The sequence below is a fragment of the Scyliorhinus torazame genome, chromosome 18, assembly GCF_047496885.1.
Source record: "Scyliorhinus torazame isolate Kashiwa2021f chromosome 18, sScyTor2.1, whole genome shotgun sequence".
NCBI classification, from domain to species: Eukaryota; Metazoa; Chordata; class Chondrichthyes; order Carcharhiniformes; family Scyliorhinidae; genus Scyliorhinus; species Scyliorhinus torazame.
This window is the reverse complement of record NC_092724.1, coordinates 41,430,333-41,447,439: the sequence shown is the minus strand read 5'-3', so window position 1 is coordinate 41,447,439 and position 17,107 is coordinate 41,430,333. Positions and strand designations below refer to the sequence as shown.

Below are 17,107 nucleotides of genomic sequence, written 5' to 3'. Positions count from 1 at the left end.
GATCTGTCAAGACACTCTGAAAGTTACATCGCCATTTTGAGGTTCCATTGTTGATGCACATCTGTTTTCTCTGGCCGAGTATGATGGGATTCAGATTTGAACTGTAAATGTGAATGGCATTCCATAAAGATGAGATAACATTTCCTTGATTTCAGATTCAACCAAAACTACATGTTTTCAATTAATATTTTGGACACATCTGGATGACTGCTATAATTTTCACGTTATTTGATCCGCTTTCCCTTCTCCCGCCCTAACACTATGCTGACGGTGGTCTTGATATCGACGCCTTAATCCTTTGTGCTCGATCTAATGCCGTTCTGTAGTAATGAATGATCACGCCCAGTATTTCCGCGCTGGATAGGAACAATACATATGACGAGAAATTCGACCGTGTTTGCACTTGCACATACCCAAGACTGATCGAGTTGGCGAGCTAGTCATAATCGTAGTTCTTTCGGATATCGCGGCGTCCTTGGAAAAATCTGCTCCTCTTATCGGATCCTGTTTTTAATATTTCTGAAAAGTCGTTTGCAGCGTACACAAGACTCGTGGATAAAACTGGTCAAAATAATAAAGCACAAGAGTTAACCATTGTAGACAAATCTAAAAGCAACAACGCAGTAGCTTCCTGCGTCACAAAACAATTCGAAAATAATCTAAAATATGGATTCAGTCTAGATACAAATATAATGTCTTCAATCTGCTACAGCGTAGACTAATTTGCGTTCGTGGCTTTGATGTTGGGGAGATCACGCTATAACAGGAAACGCAATGAAACAACTCAATATGGCGTTTCCGGCTTTTTTTTGGCTATTCAGGAGGGAAAGGAGTGCCTCACAGAATTTTGTACGTTTTCAGTTCACGACTCAGGCACATTTGTTGCGGCGAGCTTTTTTTAAAACGGACTACAACTGAACTAGTGATTTTTTTCCCCCCTACCTACTCCAGTTGGAATCCCAAGCATGTTTAGTTGGTTCAAATTTTGTCCGTGTTTTTTTTTTTACGGGCTTTGCTAACTAGACAGCGAAGCTCTGCATTGGCTTCCTGCCGTTTAATTGCGTCCCTGGCAAAGGTGGATCCATTCTAAAACGTTAGTGGTACTGGGCGATTTGAATGGGGAAATAAAAATGGACAATAATAGAAAAATATGCTGATCATTCTGCAACTGTTCGACAATGCAAATTGTGATCGTTTTATTGAAACCAAAGGACGCATGGCTGCAAAGTTGATCTGAATTTTCTCTTTACAGATGCTGACTGATCTGTTTATTTCTAGCATTTCTGCATCTGTTTATAATTTAGTTTTTAAAAAAATCTTTGTTTGGACATGTCTGTTGACCACAGCTACTGTCAATAGTTTTTAAAAGCGCTACATGAATGTGCCTGCTTCACGGCACCTAACAGTAACAAATCCAAAACCCTGCCCCTAAGTTGTACAATAGTTGCTCTGCTACACCATATCACAAGCTCTGAAGACTTGTAATTAAAACCACAAGGAAAGTAAATTATGTTTTTTTCCAAACAAATAGGCAAATATATAACAGCTGCTCTTTGGGCCTAGACGTTTTGAGGGTGGAAGTTGTGAATGCACTTGGTCTTTGCCTGGGGAATGGAAATTGTCCTTTGGCATTGTTCAATAATTCATAACTCGCTTACTATTCCAAGATGTAATTTTCTGTCAACAGTACAAAGCTACCACTTATTTGGTCAATGATAGTTTGCCTCATGTACCTAATGATTTCGTGTTTGCGGGGGGGGGGGGGGGGTAGGAAAACTTTGATATGAAGCTAAAGATCATGCATAAAATGAATAATGTGAACTCTTCCTATTCCCCTGCATTTTGGTGGAAATATTCAACCATGGTAGCATTGATTTCAAGGGGGGGGGGGCTTGTTTATTTTCCCATTTAAGCTGCTTTGGTCTTAAAATACCCCTCCTTCTTTCCCCCAAGCCCAGTGGCAAATAGTTGAGGGTTAGAAAACTGGTGCGCGCATTGTGGCTATCTGACATTCTTGAGACTGTCATGATGATTAGCAACAAGCTACTCGTGTGTTTTGCCAACTTGGGACACGGGTATCCCATGGAATGTGGATAGAATGTCAGTAGCAGCTGTCTACTTCTCTAGCCCATTCATGGTGGGTGCCAAGCTGAGGATATATGGACATGTGCACTTGTATGTAGTCTGTCTAACGGCTGTTGGCAGTTTGTTCCTGCTAGCTTTCACTTTTCATATAGGCCGTAGCCTCCATCTCTGCAGCTGCTTCCATTTACAGTTTGGAAGATCTAGGAATACATTGGAAGGGCTTCCTTCAGTTCATCTTGCAATCAAGCCATGGATTTCTCATGGGCTGGAGGAGAACTGTTTGGATATGTTTTGTCAGTCACAAATCTAACCCACATTGGAACACTGTCTTTGCCCCTTGACATGGCATTGAATTATTACTTTTGAGGTCATGGCCTTTGGTAGACAAAGGAGGGAAATGGAAAATATGTTGTAATCTTTAACTCCTACATATAAACAACACTAATATCCTCTCCTTAGTTATACGTATCAAGGAAACCATATAGAATGCCATGATCCTGTCTTGTTTCTTGGTTTATATTTTGTTCAAATGGATTACTGGAAAATGTCTCTCTGGGGAGGGTTTGGGTACAGGATTTACCAGGAGTTATATGAAGAGAAAAAGACTGGTGAAGATAAATGTAGGTCCCTTACAGTTCGAATCGGGTGAATTCATAATGGGCAACAAAGAGATGGCAGGCCAGTTGTACAATTACTTTGGACTTGTCTTCACTAAGGAGGACACAGATAACCTTCCGGAAATACTAGGGGGCAGAGAGTCTAGCATGAAGGATGAACTGAAGGAAATCCTTGTTAGTCAGGAAATTGTATTGGGGAAATTGATGGGATTAAAACCGAAAAGTCCCCAGGGCCTGACGCTGTGCAACCAGAGTATTTGGGGAAGTGGTCCTAGAAATAGTGGACGCATTGATGATTTTCTGGCATTCTGTGGACACTGGAAGAGTTCTAATGGATTGGAGGGTGGCTAATGTAACACCACTTTTTTAAAAAAGGAGGGAGAGAGAAAACAGGGAATTATAGACCAGTTAACCTGACATCAGTGGTGGGGAAAATGCTGGAGTCAATTATTAAGGATGCAATAACCGAGCGTTTGGAAAGTGGGGACAGGATCAGTCCAAGACAGCATGGGTTCACTAAAGGGAAATTATGCTTGACAAATGTTCTGGAATTTTTTGAGGATGTGACCAGTAGAGTGGACAAGGATGAACCAGTGGATGTGTATCTGGACCTTCAAAAGGCTTTTGACAAGGTTCCACACAAGTGAACAAAATTAAAGCTCATGGTATTGGGGTAATGTATATACGTGAATAGAGAACTGGTTACTGGTCCGGAGGAGAGAGTGAGAATAAACGGGTCCTTTTCAGAGGGGCAGACAGTGACTAGTGGGGTTTCAGGGCTGAGACCTCAGCTGTTCACAATATACATTAATGATTTGGACAAAGGAATTGTGTGCAATATCTTCAAATTTGCACACCACGCTAAGCTGGGTGGCAGTGTGTGCTGTGAGGAGGATGCAAGGAGGCTGCAGGGTGATTTGGACCGGCTGGCTGAATGGGGGGAAAACTTGGCAGATGCAAATGCAATATAATGTGGATAAATGTGAGGTTATCCACTTTGGTGGCAAAAACAGGAAGGCGGATTATTACCTGAATGATGGCAGTTTAGGAAAAGGGGAGGTGCAACAAGGCCTGGGTGTCATGGTGGAACAGTCACTGAAGGTTGGCATGCTGGCACAGCAGGCGGTGAGGAAAGCTAATGGCATGGTGGCCTTCATAGCAAGAGGATTTGAGTATAGGAGCAGGGATGTCTTGCAGTTATACCTTGGTGAGGCCACACCTTGAGTATTGTGTGCAGTTTTGGTCTCTTAGTTTGAGGAAGGACATTCTTGCTATGGAGAGGGTCCAGCAAAGGTTCACCAGACTAATTCCTGGATGGCAGGACTGACAAATGACGAAAGACTGGATCGACTGTGCTTGTACTCTCTGGAGTTTAGAAAAATGAGAGGGGATCTCATAGAAACATAAAATCCAGATGAGACTGGGCAGACTAGATGTGAGAAGAATGTTCCCAATGTTAGGCATTCCCAGAACTAGGGCTCACAGCCTAAGAGTAGGGGACAAGCCATTCAGGACTGAGATGAGGAAGAACTTCTTTTCTGAGAGTTGTGAACTTGTGGAATTCTCTATCACAGAAAGCTGTTAGGGCCAGTTTGTTGGATATATTCAAGAGTGGGTGGAACAGTGATTAGCACTGCTGCCTCCTGGCGCCGAGGACCAGGGTTCGATCCTGGCCTCGGGTCACTGTCCTAGTGGAGTTTGCACATTCTCCCCGTGTCTGCGTTGGTCTCGCCCCACAACCGAAAGATGTGCAGGGTAGGTAGATTGGTCATGCTAAATTGCCCCATAATTGGAAAAAGTAGAATTGGGTACTCTCAATTTATTTTTTAAAAATATATGATATTTATTATTGTCACAAGCCTGCCTACATTAACACTGCAATGAAGTTACTGTGAAAATCCCCTAGTCGCCACACTCCTGTACCTGTTCGAGTACACTGAGGGAGAATTCAGAATATCCAATTCACCTAACAGGTGCGTCTTTCAGGACGACGAGGGAGCTGGACGTGGCCCTTGTAGCTAAACGGAACAAAGGGTATGGAGAGAAAGCAGGAGTGGGATACTGAATTTGCATGATCAGCCATGATATTGAATGGTGGTGCAGGCTAGAAGGGCTGAATGACCTGCACCTATTTTCTACGTAAAATATAGGGACAACACGGTGGCGCAGTGGTTAGCATTGCTACCTCACGGCGTCGAGGTCCCAGGTTCGATCCCAGCTCTGGGTCACTGTCCGTGTGGAGTTTGCACATTCTCCCTGTGTTTGCGTGGGTTTCGCTTCCACAACCCAAAGATGTGCAGGGTAGGTGGATTGGCCACTCTAAATTGCCCCTTAATTGGAAAAAATGAATTGGGTACCCTAAATTTATTAAAAAAGTAAAATATAATTTTCCTTTAACAAATCTTTCATGTAATGTTTGTAGTTCACAAACTGCAATAAATTCTCACGTTATATAATGTGATTGCGGGCAGCATGGTGGTGCAGTGGTTAGCACTGCTGCATCACAAAGCTGAGGACCCAGGTTCGATCCCGGCCCTGGGTCACCGTCTGTGTGGAGTTTGCACATTCTCCCCGTGTCTACGTGGGTCTCACCCCCACAACCCAAACATGTGCAGAGTAGGTGGATTTGTACACCAAATTGCCCCTTAATTGGAAAAAAAATAATAATTGGGGACTCTAAATTTATATAACGTGTTAAAGCAGACAGCACACTTTCAGGCATTGGTGTTGTGAATGACGTGTAATCAGTAATCGTGCTGATTTCTTGGTAAAAGGTGGCGGTTGTTGGAGTGATGTGAGAACTCTTCTGGAGGCTGTCTTATGGGAAGACTTGAGGGCGGCGATGGTGTAGTTGGATTATCACTGGATGAGCAATTCCATCTGGGGGCCTGGTTTCAAATCCCACAGTAAAAATCTGGAACTAAAGTCTAAAAATGATTGTGAAGCCACAGTTGGTTGTTGTAAATCCCTATCTGGTTCACTAATGTCCTTTCGGTAGGGAAATTGTCTGTACTTATTCTTAAATGCCCTCTGAAATGGCCTAACAAGCCACTCGGGGCAAGAGAAATTACGGAGGGCAATAAATGCTGGCACAGCCAGCAGCTCCCACATCTCATCAATGATTTATTATTTCAAAATTAGCTGTTGCAATTATGTGGAGGGTGGCCCCTTTTCAGGGTTCGGATGGTGAAATTCAAATGAAAATATCAATTTGTTTCATAGAATGGTTTCAATGCAAGAGTCCATAAGCATCCAAGAGCAACTTAGAATCATTACAGTGCTGAAAGAGGCCATTCACCCCATCGAGTCTGCACCGGCCCTTAGAAAGAGCACCCTACTTAAGCCCACGCCTCCACCCTATATCCGTAACCCAGTAATCCACCTAATCTTTTGGATGCTAAGGCATAATTTAGCATGGCTACTCCACCTAACTTGCACATCTTTGGACTGTGGGAGGAACCCATGCAGACACTGGGAGAAAGTGCACATTCCACACAGACAGTCACCGGGACCCTGGAGCTGTGTCGCAGCAGTGCTTTGGTCGGGAGTAGTGTAGGGCGAGTGGCAGAGTATCCTTCCCTGAGGGATATTGGTGAACCAAGTGGGTTTTTAAGACTATCCAATATTTCATGTCACCGTAACACAGTTGAGACCAATGTTTTATTCCAGATTTTTTAGATAATTGACTACATTTCACCAGAGAACCCCTATCTCTAGAGCATTAGTCTGGACCTCTGGATAATTTAGTAATGTTGCCACTGATACCGTTCCCACAGGGAGAGAACCAGTTAAAATCTTGTTTTTGTGTGGAGCGTGTGTGCATATTGGGTTTCATATTTACAAATGTAGCCACCATTCTTCTCGTTACATTTCGAGTAATTGAGTAGTTTAACAATGCTTTAGGGGTATCTTTGATGTGGAAAACCTGCTATATTAATGCAAGTGTGATGGGTATGCTGACGTTTATATCGGATGGAGTGAGTTGGAGATGTAGATGCCTTTCCTCACCTTGGTTGAACGACTGCTGTTGATGTGTCATCCTACTTATTTATTTTCCATCAGCCTCCTGGACAACTGCATGTTTTTAATGCTCCCTGTTCTATTTGTCTATCCCTCTTTTTAGATCTTGTCACATTTAGTGCCTCATACTTTGTTTCTTTGATCTTTCTCTCGTGCGTCTCTCTTTTTTAAAAAATTTAAAGTACCCAATTCGGTTTTTCCAATTTAGCATGGCCAATCCACCTACCCTGCACATCTTTAGAGTTGTGTGGGTGAGACCCACGCAAACACTAGGAGAACGCTCTCGTGCATCTCTGACTCCTGTGCATCATTTAACTATTTCCTACTGTTTGCCAACTTATTCTAGTTCATGTGTGGTTAGTTGATCTATTTTCCCCACTCCTCTTATATGCTGTTCTATTAAAAGTTTCAATTTTGAGGAAAGGACCTGTAACATCTCCTGATTTTGTGCTCTCTGGCCAGAAGGTGCCTGATCTGTCTTTTTAGTTGATCTGATTTGCTTTTCGTTAATTCATTTTTTAAATTTGTGCTTGTCTTTCTTGATGCCAGTCATGATTGCAGCTTCACTTGAGATTGCATGTAGAATGACTACTAACCACTAACAGCTTAGTACTGCTGTTTAATCTTTCTCATCGAAAATGGACACTAAAATATTGCTCATTCCTCTTAAATTCTTCTTAATCAAATTTTGTTGTAGGGCTACTGTGGCAAATATTTTTCTACTGGTGTTCAGAAGGTTGATAAGGAAACAATTCTGTTCTTGGTTTGTGACATGTGCATGTCAAATCATGGCTGTTCTTGATGTCCAGTGTCCACATTCTGCAAATCAGTTTTACATGTTTTTTTCTTACAAAACCACAGTTTACTAGTTGAGACATGGTAATTCTAATTCTTGTGGCGTGTATGCAACAAAGAAGTGAGTTTTGAAATGGGCCAATATTGCAAGGTCCTATTTCAGGAATGTTACCGGTATGACCTCTAGTGGAAGAAACTATTATTTTTAATTTTTAAAAAATATATATATTTTTATTCTCCTTTTTCACATTTTCTCCTGCATTTACACCCATCAACAATAAATAATAATCAGCAAGATATGTCAATCCCCATAACAACAACGATCCCATCCGCCCACCAACCCCCAAACATCAGCCCACATGTTTACATAAACAAGTGACAAAAAGGAATCCGGGATTACCCATAGTAAACCCTTAATCTACACAGCCCCCCACCCCCCAAACTAATGTTCGATGTTATCCAGTTCTTGAAAGTGCATAATAAATAGTGCCCATGACTTGTAGAACCCCTCCGAGCTTCCCCTCAGTTCGAACTTAACCTTCGCAAGGGTCAGGTATTCCAACAGGTCCCCCCCCACCACGCCAGGGCACTGGGTGGAGAGGCTGCTCTCCATCCCAGCAGGATCCGCCTTCGGGCGACCAGCAAGGCGAAGGCTATGATATCTGCCTCCACTCCCGTTTCCAACCCTGGCTGGTCCGACACCCCGAATATGGCCTCCTGGGGACCCGGGTCCAGTTTCACATGCACCACCTTGGAAATTACCCTAAACACCTCCTTCCAGTACTCCTAGCTTTGGACAGGACCAAAATATATGAAAGTGATTTCCCCCCCCCCCCCCCCCCCCCCCCCCCGCAACGCTCACCCACATCCTCTACTCCTTCAAAAAATCGGCTCATCCTCTGCCTCGTGAGGTGTGCTCGATATACCACCTTCAGCTGTATCAGCCCCAACCTCGCACATGAGGTAGAGGCATTCACTCTCCGGAGCACCTCACACCAGACCCCCTCCTCTATAACCTCTCCCAGCTCTTCCTCCCACTTTGCTTTGATCCCTTCCAGTGGTGCCTTATCCTCTTCCAAAATAGCTCCGTACACCGCTGACACTGCCCCCTTCTCAAGTCCCCTTGTCGTCAACACCTCCTCCAGCAATGTGGAGGCCGGTTCCTCTGGTAAGCTCTGTATATCCTTCCTGGCAAAATCCCGAACTTGCATGTACCTAAACACTTCTCCCTGCTCTAGCCCATACTTCGCTTCCAGCTCCCTCAATCCTGCAAACTGACCCCGAAGAAACAAATCTTTTAGCGTCTTAATCCCCTTCTCTTCCCATTTCCGAAAACTTCCATCCCACCTCCCTGGCTCAAATCTGTGGTTCCCCCGAATCGGCATTTCCCTTGACCCTAAACCCAACCCGAAGTGTTGGCAAAACTGCCTCCAGATTTTCAATGAAGCTATTATTACAGGACTCCCTGAATATTTCCCCGGAGCTATCTGGAGCGGCGCTGTTGCAAGTGCCTTCAGCCCCGACCCCCTCCCACAAACTCTCCTCCATTCTGACCCACTGAGAATCAACCCCTCTGACCCAGCTCCGCACTTTCTCCACATTCGCTGCCCAGTAGTAGTACAACAGATTCGGGAGACCCAAACCCCCTGCCTGCCTTCCCCTCTGTAGCAGCACCGTTCTCACTCTGGCCACCTTCCCTCCCCATATGAATGAGGAAATCCTTCCCTCAATCTCCCTGAAAAAAGACTTTGGCAGGAAAATTGGTAGGCATTGAAAAATAAACAGGAATCGCGGCAACACATTCATTTTAACCGCCTGTACCTGACCTGCCAGTGACAGAGGAAGGCCGTCCCACCTTGCCAGATCAGCTTTCACTCTCCCCACCAAACTAGTGATGTTGTACCTGCGAAGCCTCCCCCACTCCCGGGCAACCTGCACCCCCAGATACCTAAAATTAGTCCCTGCTCTACGGAATGGCAGCCCCACCCCCGGCCGAGACACCACAAAGTACTCACTTTTGTCCAGGTTCAACTTGTACCCCGAGAAAGACCCAAATACCCGCTCCAGTATTCCTCCTATCGACGCACTCGGTTCCGACACATACAGCAGCAAGTCGTCGGCATATAAGGACACCCTCTGCTCTATCCCCCCCCCCCCCCCCGCACGATTCCTTTCCATGCTCCCGAACTTCTCAATCCGATGGCCAACGTCTCAAGTGCAAACAGCAGGGACATAGGACATCCCTGTCTCGGCCAACGGTGGAGAGAAAAGTATCTCAAACTGATATTATTTGTGCGGACACTCACCTTCGGCTCCTTATATAATAGCTTTACCCAGTTCACAAACATTGGTCCAATCCCAAACCGCTCCAGCACTGCCATCAGGTACCCCCATTCTACCCGATCAAACGCCTTCTTGGCGTCCAATGCCACAACTACCTCAACAGGGCAGCACGGTAGCATTGTGGATAGCACAATTGCTTCACAGCTCCAGGGTCCCAGGTTCGATTCCGGCTTGGGTCACTGTCTGTGCGGAGTCTGCACATCCTCCCCGTGTGTGCGTGGGTTTCCTCGGTGCTCCGGTTTCCTCCCACAGTCCAAAGATGTGCGGGTTAGGTGGATTGGTCATGATAAATTGCCCTTAGTGTCCAAAATTGCCCTTAGTGTTGGGTGGGGTTACTGGGTTATGGGGATAGGGTGGAGGTGCTGAACTTGGGTAGGGTGCTCTTTCCAAGAGCCGGTGAAGACTCGATGGGCCGAATGGCCTCCTTCGGCACTGTAAATTCTATGATAATCTATGATCTACCTCTGTTTCCTTTCCTTCCGCCGGTGCCACAACGTTCAAAACCCTCCTAATGTTCGAAAACAGCTGCTTCCCTTTCACGAACCCCGTCTGATCCTCCCCTATCACCTTCGGGAGGCACTCCTCCAGCCTACCCGCCAGTACCTTCGCCAACACTTTTACGTCCACATTCAGAAGTGATATGGGCCGATACGACCCACACTCCGTCTGATCCTTATCTTTTTTTAGCAACAGGGAAATCGATGCCTGTCCCAAGGTTTGCGGCAACACCCCCTTCCCTATCGCCTCCTCAAACATCCCCACCATCAGGGGTGCCAACCTATCCTTAAATTTTTTATAATATTCCACCGGAAACCCATCCGGCCGTGCCACCTTCCCCGACTGCATCCTCCCAATCGCATCCTTTATCTCCTACTCCACTATTGCTCCTTCTAATGTAGCCCTGTCCCCCTCCCCTAGCTTCGGGTACTCCAACCCATCTAGAAATTCCTGCATCCCACGGTCTCCCCTGGGTGGCTCTGACTTGTACAACCTCTCATAAAATTCCTCAAAAACCTTGTTAATCAGCACTGGAGCCACCACCAACTTTCCTGCCCTATCCTTCACCTGAAGAATTTCCCTTGCCGTTGCCTCCCTCCGGAGGTGACCTGCTAACACCGCCTTATCTCCATGTTCATAAACTGCACCCCTTGCTCGTCTCAGTTGGCGGCACCGCCTTCCTGGTGGACAGTCGGTCGAAGCTCGCCTGTAGTTCCTTCTTTTCCAGCTTCGCCAGGTCCCCATCCTCTGCATACCTCCTATCTACCTCCAACATCCCATCTATTCCCCTCTGCCGCTCCAACCTCTCCTCTTTATCCACCCTGGCCTTAAACAAAATTACCTCACCTCTCACCACCGCCTTTAGAGCCTCCCAGGCGACTGCCTTCGACACCTCACCCGTACAATTGAAACCTACATATTCCTTAATTACCTTTTCAATTCTCTCACAGAATACTTGGTTCCCCAAAAGCCCCACATCCAGTTTCCACCCGTCTCTGCGCTGCCCCCTTCTCTAGCACCATGTCCACCCAATGTGGAGCGTGATCTGACACTGCAATTGCAGAGTATTCTGACCCCTTGACTCCAGCCAGCAAAGCCTTCCCCACCACAAAAAAGTCGTTCCACGAGTATACCTTATGGACCGCTGAGAAAAACGAGTACTCCCGTTCCTTTGGGTGCAGGAACCTCCAAGGGTCCACCCCTCCCAATTCCACCATTAGCCCAGCCAGTGCCTTCGCCCCCCCCCCTGATGGGACCAGTGAGGGTGCCCGTGATCTGTCCAACCTTGGCTCCTGCACCAAGTTCCAGCCCCCCCCCCCCCCCCAACAATCAGCTCGTGCGTGTCCAAGTCGGGAATAGCCCCAAACACCTTCCTCGCGAATCCCACATCGTCCCAATTGGGACCGTGTACAATTAACAGCACCACTAATCTCCCCTCCAGCGCCCCTGCCACAATCGCATATCTACCCCCCTGATCTGCCACCACCTTCTCCATCTGGAAGCGTACCCTTTTGCTGACCAGCACCGCTACCCCTCGAGCCCTTCCATCAAATCCGGAGTGAAACACTTGGCTAACCCAGCCCTTTTTAAGTCTCACCTGGTCCTTCACCCTCAAGTGAGTCTCCTGCAGCATTGCTATATCGGCTTTCAAACTTTTAAGATGTGCAAGCACTCTTGACCGGACCTCCTAGCCCTCTCACGTTCCACGTGTCTATCCTTACTGGGGGGTCTCTCACCCCCCCCCCACCTTTCTTATCCACCATCACCATACCACCGGACCCTGCCCCTTAAGCCTGACCCGCCCCTGTCCATTGTGAATATCGAACCCCCCCTACAAAAACATCCCCCAACATCCATCCCTCCACCCCCTCTTGCTCTCCTCGTAGGCCCATTGAAGCCTGCTATCCAGGCTCCAACGTCCGCAGTCCTCCTCTCACCTCACCCCCGTTCACTAACTGACTTTAATTCGCTAGCGCGGGTGGCTCCCCCCGCCAAGACCTCTCGCCGCCTTCTACCCAGTCCCAGAGAAAGAAACACCAAAACAAACCCAACAATCCAACCCCTACAATTCACTAACATAACATTTAACACAGAACACCATTAACTTGAACTCTGTAACAATGCAAAGAGAAGTAAATTTCAATACAAATTAGTAAAAAGAAAGTTGTAACATTTGTACATTTTCCAGCCGCTCAAACACAGTCCACAGTCTCTCTTCCAGTTCCGCTCTTCACGTCTGTCCCAAGCCTTCTACCCTTATGAACCCCTCAGCTGCCTCCGCTGTCTCAAAATAAAAGTCTTTGGCATTATATGTTACACTCAACTTCGCCGGGTACACCACACCAAATCGCACCCCCTTCTTGTACAAAGCCGCCTTCACTCGCCCAAACGCCGCTCGTCTTTTTGCCAACTCCACCGTCAAGTCCTGGTAGATCCGAACCGCAGTACCATCCCACAGCACCTCACGCTCCTGCTTCGCCCAGCTTAATACCTTCTCCTTCATGCAAAACGTATGGAAGCAGATAATTACTGCCCTTGGCGGCTCGTTCACTTTGGGCTTCGGCCTTAATGACCGATGAGCTCCGTCTAGCTCGTACGGGGTGGGGCTCTCACCCTCCCCCCATCAGCTCCGCCAACTTCTTAGCGAAGTATTGCGTTGGCCTTGGGTCCTCTGTCCCTTCGGGCAAGCCCACAATTCTCAAATTGTGCTGCCTTGAGCGGTTTTCCAAGTCTTCCAGCTTTGCTCGGAGTCCTCTGTTAACCGCCACCACCCTCCGCAGCTTGTCCCCCATCGAGGTGACCTGGTCGCTGTGTCGTGTCATCGCCTCCTTCATCTTCTCGCCCTGCTCTCTCACCTCGGCCGATACCTTTGCCACCTCCACCCTCATCGGGCCGATTGCCTCCTCCACCAATGACCTCAACACGACCGCCGTCTCTTTCCTCAAGGCCTCCATGTGCCTCACAAACTGTTTTTCCAGCTCCACCGCCATCACCTCGGTCATCTTCTCCACCGTACGTAGTGCGGCCCCGCCTTGCAGTTCGGCTTGCGCCATCCTGTCAACACTTGCTCGTCTTCTCCTTCGGCGGCGAACCCGCGTTTCCTCCTTTCTTCGACGCTGCTCTTCGCATCTTTTAGCGGCTTATTGTTTTTTATCTTCTGTCTCTTCTCCTCTCTCCCCCTTCACCCTCCTGCCCTTCATCAATCTGACATTCTTTTTTTGAAAAAGAAAGGGGGGAGAGAGAGAAAAAAACTTTCACCAAACTTCCTTAAACCTTCTTTCTTTCTCCTCTGCATTCACCTGGGACCAGGCTTCAACCTTCTTTCTTCTTCCTAGTTGGGATCCATCAGACGTGGAGCACTACATAGTGCCCTGGCCTCTGGCCTGCCGCCTCGGCCTCCTCATAGCTCCGCCCCCGCTGCTCTGACCTGCCGGGCCCGGCGCCTCAGCCCCCGTCGCCCGACACCCGTGCAGGGTTCTACGCCGGTTTTTAAACCGGCTCTGCTGGCTGCTCGTGGCGGCCCCAAAGGCCGACAATAGTCTGGGAGTGCGTGAGGACTCGGGGATTTCCCCCGAATCGCGGCCACCGGCGGGAGCTCTTGCTGCGGCCGCCTTGCTTGCCCACGCCACCGGTTGTCGGAAGAAACTATTATAACCGGTTGATCATAGACAAAAAAACCCATACTTGGAATCAGAGAATTTACAGCGCAGAAGGAGGCCATTCGGCCCATTGAGTCTGCCTTGAGCCCACGCCTCCACCCTATCCCAGCAACCCACCTAACCTTTTGGACACTGGGGCAATTTAGCACGGCCAATCCAATTAACCCGCACATCTTTGGACTGTGGGAGGAAACCGGAGCACCCGGAGGAAACCCACACAGATACGGGGAGGAAGTGCAAACTCCACACAGACGGTCACCCGAGGACGGAATTGAACCCGGGTCCCTGGTGCTGTGAAGCTGCAGTGCTAGCCACTGTGCCGCCTTGCCTTCTCTGCACCAATTTGTAAATAACTAGACATTGGAAATATTTGTATTCCTATCCTTGGAGGATAAAATATGACCACGTGGCATTCTTTTAAGGACAGCATAATGTAGTTGCTGGTTAGAAGTGCATTGCATTCCCCTTTTGAAAGTGAAGAGAGAGCTATTATGTTGTGCCAAATTTCTGTGCTGTTGCTTTGCAAGTTGCTCAATGTAGCTATTAGGTTATAGTTAGCTTAAATCCAATATTTTATTTAATGTGGTTTTAACTAGAATGTTTCCACCATAGGATTTGCACGAGGCAATCTTAATTGATCAAAACTGTTATCATCCATATTAAGGTTATGAAACATTATTACAATATTATTAAAAAGTTGCTGTTTTGCTCTTGCAGTTACAAGAAGAAAGATAACGACCTGATATCAGCGCAGGCTCGGTTGAAAGATTTTGAATTGACCTATCATAAAAATGAAGCTGCACTTAACACTGCTGTCAGTGAAAACCGTCATTTGGAGGCAGAGCTGGCTGACTTGCGTTCACAGCTTGCTAAGGTAAATCACTAATGAGGAAATGGGAAGGGTGATCTATCAGGAGTGGAATGCTCGAGTTTGAAAGTGCCAGGTCATGGAATGTGAAATGATATCTGAATTCTGGAAACTTCTTTTCTGAAGTACTTCTTTAAAAAAAGAGTAAAGAGTGTGACGCTGCCAAGAACAGACTGGAATGGTTGTCAACCATTAATTTCCTTTATTTTCTATTTTCTCTTTTGCTAACGTCTGTAATGCTTTTTATTGATCTTTAATGTTTAGCTGTGTAGTAGGGGATGTTGTGGTGTATTGACAGTCGCATTGAGGAGCCGAACGATTGTTTCTCTATTTTTCTCTCTTGAAAGTATTTCATAGAATTTACAGTGCAGAAGGGGACCATTCAGCCCATCGAGTCTGCACTGGCTCTTGGAAAGAGCACCCCACCCAAGGTCAACACCTCCACCCTATCCCCATAACCCAGTAACCCCACCCAACACTACGGGCAATTTTGGACACTTTATCATGGACAATCCACCTAACCTGCACATCTTTGGACTGTGGGAGGAAACCGGAGCACCCGGAGGAAACCGACGTGCTGACTCCGCACAGACAGTGTCCCAAGCCGGAATCGAACCTGGGACCCTGGAGCTGTGAAGCAATTGTGCTATCCACAATGCTACCGTGCTGCCCGTATTGATGCATTACTAGAGTATGTCAAGCCTTTGGCTCTATTACCTTGCCTGAGTGATATTCTTAACGTCCCTGCACTATTAAATAAAACAAGAAAATTACAGTTGAATTCTATCCCATTCAAGTACTGTGCCAATTTTCCAGTAAGGTTTCCTAAATAACAGTTGTGTGAACTCTCCTCTCGCCCTCTATCTCTATCTATCTCGCAATCTGAAATGGCTAACGCACCATACCGGGGTGACATGCAGTATGTGAGAGAATGTTGAGTCTCTAGCAACTGTGTTTCGAATGAACCAAAAATGATTTTTGTAATTAACTTTAGGCTGAAAGTTCCCTGGCTGCTGCCAAAAAGCAGTTGGAAGAGGAGACACTGATGAGAGTTGACCTGGAGAATCAGTGTCAAAGCTTATCCGAGGAACTGGCGTTCAGGAAAAGTGTGTTTGACGAGGTATGATTTGTTTTTCCTTTTGCAGGTAACTTGTTTAGATACGGATTATCCCTTGCAGCTTTCAAAAATAATATCCTCTTGAAATAGTAGCCTTTGAAATTTTATATTCTGCAATTAGTATGTCGTAGAAATTATTCCTTTCTGGGGTAGCAGGCCATTCTCTCCGTCAGAAATAATCTATGCACCTTGGGTGTGGGGTGCTATGAGCTTTAAGGAAATGAGAATTTTTAATGTGTTTTAGATTTGGAAAGTTATTTAAAAAAAAAAAAAAAAAAACATTTTTATTCAAACCATTTTCAAATAAAAATAACCCTAATACAGCCTATCCCCAACCCAGTTTTATACCAAGACAACTCTTTCCTCCCCCCCCCCCCCCCCCCCTCCTCCACATACACACAAGGAAGACCCAAATAGACTGACCCTCTTTCTCTTCTCTGTTTCCCTCCCACCCCCAAACAGCTTATAATAACCCACTCCCTGAAAAAGGGAATGAACGGCTGTCACCTTGAGTAAAACCCATCAACCGACACCCAGAATTCTTGACATAGTTTCACAAAGCAGACCCAAAAATTAACTAACCAGCACATGTGCCTGTGGCTCACCAGACCCCTAGAGCACCGCACACCCTGTCCTCCACCCCTGAAAGGAACCCACTCATAGGCATCCTGGTCAGATGTGCCCTGTGTACCACCTTGAACGATATCAGACTTGCCCTTGCACACGAGGAGGTGCAGTTAACCCTATGAAGTACCTCATTCTGGGTGGCACGATGGTGCAGTGGTTAGCATGGGTTCAATCCCGGCCCAGGTGACTGTCCGTGTGGAGTTTGCACATTCTCCCCGTGTCTGCGTGGGTCTCAACCCAAAGATGTGCAGGGTAGATGAATTGGCCATGCTAAATTGCCCCCTTATTTAGAAAAAAATAATGGGGTACTCTAAATTTATTTTCAAAAATGAAGTACCTCATTCCATGCACCCCAAATCAGCCTTCACCCCATCCGTCTGACTAGCCAAGTTCAGTTTATGGAGCAAGGCCCAATCATGGACCACCTGAATTCCCAGATATGGAAATTAGTCCTGGCCAGATAAAAAGGTAGCCTCCC

At 46.8% G+C, this 17,107-nt stretch overlaps 2 protein-coding genes across 2 annotated transcripts in view; one reads left to right on the top strand and one right to left on the bottom strand.

Annotated features, from left to right (window-relative positions):
- The window catches only part of rpl36 (ribosomal protein L36), a 65,648-nt gene extending 65,189 nt beyond the window's left edge, over nucleotides 1-459 (bottom strand). The window contains exon 1 of the mRNA XM_072482662.1: nucleotides 414-459. Coding sequence (XP_072338763.1) covers nucleotides 414-444 — 31 coding nt within the window. The 5' untranslated portion in view covers nucleotides 445-459. The remainder of the gene's footprint in view (nucleotides 1-413) is intronic.
- Nucleotides 1-17,107, top strand: part of lmnb2 (lamin B2) — a 46,664-nt gene that overhangs the window by 4,549 nt on the left and 25,008 nt on the right. The window contains exons 2-3 of the mRNA XM_072482661.1: nucleotides 14,735-14,891; nucleotides 15,880-16,005. Of these exons, the coding sequence (XP_072338762.1) occupies nucleotides 14,735-14,891; nucleotides 15,880-16,005 (283 nt within the window). The remainder of the gene's footprint in view (nucleotides 1-14,734; nucleotides 14,892-15,879; nucleotides 16,006-17,107) is intronic.